Source organism: Egretta garzetta, unplaced genomic scaffold, assembly GCF_000687185.1.
Source record: "Egretta garzetta isolate BGI_Z169 unplaced genomic scaffold, ASM68718v1 scaffold258, whole genome shotgun sequence".
NCBI lineage: Eukaryota > Metazoa > Chordata > Aves > Pelecaniformes > Ardeidae > Egretta > Egretta garzetta.
Genome location: NW_009260413.1, coordinates 570,725 through 577,503, shown reverse-complemented (window position 1 = coordinate 577,503; position 6,779 = coordinate 570,725). Strand labels below are relative to the sequence as shown.

Below are 6,779 nucleotides of genomic sequence, written 5' to 3'. Positions count from 1 at the left end.
AAATATTTTATAATTTTTATTTTATATTTTATTAATATGTTATATAATAAACATGTATTAATACCACTGCAAAAGCATTGCAGTAAAGTTGATACAGCTTATGTTCCCTTTACTTGTTTTCATCTTTGATTTAATTTTAACATTTGTTAATGTCTCTGCATAGCAACTTTTCTGTTGGAACTGCAAACCCTGCAATACCACATGCATGCCTATTGGGAAAAGATTTTCTTTTTTGGTTTATATGGACTCTTAGAAATAATTACACACTAAAGTTTGGAAAATGACTGTATTAGCATTGTCCTCCATCCAATAAGCAGGTATCCAACAAAGTATTGACGCAAGCGTTGTACTTTGCTGACTACGCTATGTTGATTGAACTATTTAGCAAATTGTTAATCTATATGATGAAAATAAATAGCTGGTAAATGTACAGTGCCTCATCAATATCTTCTTTTAAAAATGAATTTGCTGTGTGTACTGGAATGGGATCTATCCTATAAAAGCTGATTGATACTGCAGAACCTAGTAACAATTTCAGCATTTTCAGTTCATCTAGCACATATTCATGAAGATACAACTTCATTGTCTGAAAATTTACAAGAAATGCTGTTCCTCCCTGACTCTCATGGTGGTGCTGCATGGCTGGCGGGCAGGTGGTGGTGGTGGTGAGGACGGGGACAGACTGTCCATAGCAGCTGCCCGTGGAGTTGTGGTGGTTGTGTCAGCAGAGCTCAGTGCTTGCTTTTGGTGCAAAAGGGCCTGTGGGGGAAAGAAAGGTGCAGATGGTCGCTGTCCCAGAGCATCTCCAGGTAATGTAAAGGTAGAATTGTCCACACTCATGTTCTTATACCGCTGCCAGACTTATACAGAGGGAATGAAATTGTGAATGCCTTCCTGGAAGGTGCTGTGTTGAAAGTGTGAGAGTCAATTTTTCAGTAATTCCTTTCAGTAGTCTCTCTTATCCTATGCTTCGCCTTGTGTGGTGTGTACCTAGTTATTGTGAGATGCCAGGAGCATGTAACAGTGGTCACTGACGTTGATATTGCCGACAGCAACAAGTACTGGGAAATCATTGGAAGCCACCGGTGACTTGATGAGATAAATCTAGAATAACTGAGAAAAGGATCTGGAATTATTTATTTGCAAAACATAAGTGCCTTCCAAACATGGCCTTTGATCATAAACCGAAATGCAAAGGCTTTAATTAAGGGCAAGCACAAAAGTTTTAGTAATGATAATGATTCAGTCATCTGAACTTGGACAGTGTGTGTGGATGTGACTTCGACTGCCATGAATGACTGAAAGAAATGTTCTTTTTAATCACATAAAGCTACCTTGTACTAAAGGACAGTTAATTAAAGCTGAATTTAGCATTTATGCCTAAGGAAATTTGACACCTAGATATGTCTGTGATAAATGCACTAGAAAGTATAAGGATAGTTACTCACTGCATATTGTTCTATATGAGATTTAAAGAAAACTAAATGTATCGTGAGTATCCACTCCAGTGTGCTAGTGTTCTTCCTGGTACGACAAGCTGTGGTGTATACAAGATAGCTGTATTATTTTACAAACTAAATTACTCAAAGAATACTTGTCATTAACATTTTGCATTTGACCTAGGTTACAAGCTGTCTGTCTTGCTTACTCTTTTGATCTCCTCGTGCTTCTCTTGTCTGGGAAGGTAAGGCTGTAATGGGTGTTATTTCAGGGAAGTTCAGTCTTACCCCAATTCTGAATAAACTCACCATTCAGAGGTTTGCATTTTGCTCAGGAAAACCTGGAGCAAATAATGAGAAAACAGAATAATGGATGCTTGAGGAGATTAAAATCTGCCTTTTTGTTTGTATTTATATTTTGTAGTTGTTTTAGAATAGTCTTGGGATCATTAGGGAAAAGTTGGTTTATGACAAGATTTTAAAAAGTACAGCAGTTTGTTTAGTCAAGTAATGTACTGGGAGAATATTTGGTCTTTCAAATCCTTTGTATTTATCTTTTTTTTCTCTTTAATTTTGTGGATTAGGATTAGAGCTGAATTGTTTTTTATGTTTTGTATTTGGTTGCAAACTGTCTGACTTTGTGTTTGTAATGATGCTTGCCTGGGCCTATGTGGACATCTCATAATGGGACTGATAACTGCAGTATTCTGAGAGTTTAAGTGTGTTTGGGAGCTCAGCCAGTAGACAACATGAAAGGTACCTGACTATAGCTCCCACATAAGTATATATGCACATATACGACTTCTCTTTTTAATGAACATTTTAAAATTGTTTCTAAAAAAAAATAATTTGTGCATGCTTGGATCAGAAAGTCCAGTTTCCTTTCAAAAGACATCTAGTTGAGAGAGAAGGGAGGCACTGGCTAATGCCAATCCCACCAAATGCAGTATTTATGTACATTTGGCTCTATGGCTACCAGTTGTAAAGTGGTTAAAACCAAATGAAAACAAACAAACAAAAAACCATGAAGCTGAACCAAAAAGTATTTTAGAACTGAAAACTGAAGTTTCTGGATACTTTTCCTACTCCTTTCATTGTGGCACTAATGAAGTTGAGCTTGGAACTGCAAATAAGCAACAGAACTTTTTTTCCTTACTTAACTCTATTTGGAATTACAAAATGTGGTTTTGTTATATGGAAGGCTTATACTGTAGGTTTGTCAGGTTTTGACATCCCTTTCCACTTCTCTGCTGGGTCAGGAAAACACAAGTAAATTCTCCTGAACTCTAAGACTTTATCCAGCAAATGAAGGAATGAATATTCGATGATTCTAAGTGTATGTTTGATTCGATTGATTTCAGTAAGCATGAAAGATACTTGGGCTTCCTCTTGCTTTGAAGAACACCTTAGGACCATGCAGAAACAATTACCCATGTTTTAAAATACTTGCTGAACATCATCTGGGTTACAGATGCCTCTTCCTATAAATCAGTGAGGAAGAGGAAGGTTCATTTTAATTTCTTTGTTCATGTTTCTTGAATAAATATCCATAATAATTAGAAAATGGAAATAACCTCGCTTCTATGTTGGGCTAGATGTTACCTGTTTGAGGCTAACATGTAGAACAGTTTTTTAGCATCTTAAAATGTCATAGAATTTTTGGCCTGGCATTGATACCCCTTCTTTCTTTTGAGAAACAGATCTGCTGTAAGGTATTTCCCCAATTTCCCCAGACCCCAAAAGGATAAGACAGGTATCGCCAACAAGGAAATGTCAGTAATTTTATTTTCATTTGTGACTTGAAGTATTTACAGGTAAATTTTAAATATGAATTTTGTGTTGAAAATTTTGTACTGGTGTTCTGTAGAAAGCCAAATGCCTCAGCATTGCTGATGTTATATTTGTGGAAAAAATCCAAATGTAAAACTACATCCAAATGAGGACTCCCACAGATCTCTAAAGTGTGCTGGCCCTCGTTAAATTAATTACAGGATTTCTTTACTATCTTCAGGCTGTTGTGGAAAAAAAAAAATTGTTCTCATTTTACAGAATCAAGGGATAAGAGCTGAGTGGGAAAAGCTATGGTTCTACTTTGTTATGTCTCCGTGGTAGATTTTTGCTTGGCCCTTTCTAACATCATATTAAAAACAAGCAAGTAAAATTATCTTTGTTTTAAAGGAGGGTTTTCTTTTTGTATAGTAAGTTGCAGCTACAATAAAAGAAATGAGGGACACATTTGAAGGTATGGGGCAAAATGAGTCTTTTGCTGACACATTTGCAAAATGAGTTTGAATTTTACTTTGAAATCAAGCCAAAACTTTGTCCTTGGGGGGCCATGCTGTAAATGGGTATCTGTTATTTAGGCTAGGTAATGGAACAGATGTGAATGCTCAGTACATGCCTCCCTTGTGTGTTGCGAAAGCTGGCATCCTTTTACCAGCAAGCTAATCCAATGGGCTGTTTTGGCTCAGGCAGACCATGTTAGAGAGGTGTTACAGAGGTTTTCTTATCTTTTTTCTATCTCGTTTTTACTGTTTAATCAGTTCTCTGCTCTCAACCAACACTCGACAATAAAATTATACAGACACTCAATCCACCCCGCCCCACCTCCCTCAACCTGTACTGTATGTTGGGAAATACAGAAGTAAGAGGAAGTCAGGTTGTTCTATACTTTTTCTTGTGAAATGAAAGTAGTTGTGTACAATGGCAGCTCTACCCTGCAGAAAATGCAGGGACAACTGGAGGTCCCCTGTAAGGGAGAATACAGGGGGTTTCCTTCTACGAATGTTTGCGAATATCTGTCACCTCTAAGATGCTCGGGAAGCAGTAGTAGGAGACAGGGCCATACGTTGTGTGCGACTAGGGATCAGGATGCCTGTTGCAGATCAGCCTGCAAAAGCAAGTATTTATTTGGAGAAAATACTTTTTAAATGTACTGTGTTCTTTCATTTGTGGTTGAAAGTTTTGGTGCCAGATAACAACTCTAGATGAAAATTCTGGCATTCCAGTTAGAGCCAAAGAGTCTAATCTTAGGAAAGGAACCAACTGGGCACAGCCTTCCTCCCTTTAGAGAATCAGGGAAGTTCAGAATGATAAATGGCTAGTGGTGAGAGACTTTCTCCACAGGAACCAGAAGATATTGTGCTTAAATTATTAATTAATTGTTATTAAATTATGTAAACATCTATATCTCCCTTTACATTTATCTCCAAAATGTAGAAAGTATGAGGAAAAAAATGCATGAGCGCTTCCTTATTCTTATTGGAAAGTAACAACAAAAAGTAATGTTTTGTTTGCCTTTTTTTTTTTTCTTCCTGTCTCAGGTTCGCACCAGTGTCCTACCTGATCACAAGGAGCCAAGAGCAGATGTTGGAGTAAGCACTTTTTTTTCATTAATCGATTTTTTTTTTTTTTTTTTTTTCACCTCATCAGCAGACACAGACACCCAATGAAGAGAACTGGTGTTCTGCCTAACTGCTAAACAGGAGCTGGCAAGCTTTTTTAATAGCAGAAGTTGGGTTAAATGAATAAAAGAAATCAAGGCAGGAGTAATAGTCTCAGTGATTGATGTAATCCCATTCACATACTTCTTGAAAATCTTTTTCAACTGAAGTTATCCTGAGGCAAACACAACTATCTAGCCTTGCTACTACTGCCCTACAAGCAATCTGAATGAAATTGAGAGCTTGGAATCATGCTGCCTCAATGAGCCTGGCCTGTCACCTTCTGGTTTTCATGTACAGAATATAAAAAGTTCTACTGTAGAAGTTGCCTTTGGGTTCAGTTTAAGAAATTATACTGGTGACACGTTTTTCTGTGTAGGTCTGTAAAACTTTGGCAAAGGTATTGAGATGTCATTTCTGGCTCTGAGAAGGCTAGAACCAGATAATATGGACACCTCATGGGGGTACCATTTGATGCTGGTACCAGACCTATGTCTGCAAACATTTAAAACAACTGGATTTTTTCAATTTCTAGCCTAAGGTGTTGACTTTCCTGCATTACCAGGGCTTCCTTGGCATAGTTTCCAGAACTTTAGCTAGTGTTTGAAAAAGTGATTGGCAGCAAATTCAATCTTAGTGAAATAATCAATGTGTTTCAAATTTCCATATAGCTTCTGTAGAGACTTTTCTCTTTGGCTAGCTGAAATTATTCATCAAACTACTCGAGACATATCTTAAGATTTATAATTGTTAAGTACCCCACTAGCAAAATTACAGAGGAACATTACTCTGTAATTAGCATTACAGCAGCAGTTCTGTTTAAAGGCTACGTTTCAAGCCTCTCCAAGTCACATGTGCAAAGTTAGATTGGTTTGTAGGCTGCCGGTTCAGGCTCCAGGGTAGGCTATTTGTATCTAAATGAGTATGGAAAAAGTATTCTCCAGCATTGTTTGAAATTAGACCCCTTGAACATTAGCATAACTCTCTTCATATGGGTCATTGGATCATTCACAGTTTTATTTAATTTTGCATATAACTCCTAATTGCTTTTTCAGGCAAAGAAAATTTTACTCTAAATAAGCATAAAAATATGAAACAGAAAAATAAGTAGACTTCTTTAAGCCCATGAAATTATTCACCTTTAATTTCGAGGCCCTGGAGAACTAGGTATGACACTCAGGTGGTTAGTGGGTACAATGACCAAAGCTCCTAGGTTGTATAAGAGAGCAATGTAATTGTTTCTTAGCCCTGATCATATGAGGACTCTGACTTAGGGTTCTTAAATGGATTTATAGTTCTACTGTGTGGTAGAAAGAAGCTCCAAGTGACCCAACCTATATCAGTTTCATTCCAAATATCCCTCTCCCCCTTTCCAAATGGTAAGGTTGCAAATACAAGCACTCCAATGCCATGAAATGCCAGAATAATAGCTGCTATATAGACGTGGTGCTGCGAAATGTGTTCTCATTGTACAAAGAAGGATATGCTCTTGTAAGAAGATAACTAATCTGAGCTACTGTGCCACCATAGAGTTTTAGTGAAGAAACACTGTCGTGTTGACTGATCTAAAGGAAGACAGAACTATCTGTGTGTTCACTCTAGCAGGGTTGTACATCACTCTGTGTCACACCTGGATGTATTTCTTGTAAAAGTACATGTTTCATTTTGGCAGAGAAAACTAACCATGATCTTTTTTCTCTATATATTTCCAATAGGCCTTTTTTTTTTTCCCTTACCTCCTGTTCAGCACTTCCAAAATCCACTGTTTTCCCAGCCTCCCCTAGACTCTCAGCTTGTGTCTCTTTTTCCTTTGCTGCTTAAGTGCCAAACAAATCACAGGAAATCTAAGCTTGTGTCATTGACAGGAACGAGCCATAACCGATGACTTAGTTTAACA

The 6,779-nt window shown here is 37.4% G+C and overlaps 1 protein-coding gene across 1 annotated transcript in view; it reads left to right on the top strand.

Annotated features, from left to right (window-relative positions):
• INPP4B (inositol polyphosphate-4-phosphatase type II B) overlaps positions 1-6,779 on the top strand; it is a 213,434-nt gene that overhangs the window by 74,004 nt on the left and 132,651 nt on the right. The window contains 1 exon segment of the mRNA XM_035899207.1: positions 4,763-4,813. Within this exon segment, the coding sequence (XP_035755100.1) occupies positions 4,763-4,813 (51 nt within the window).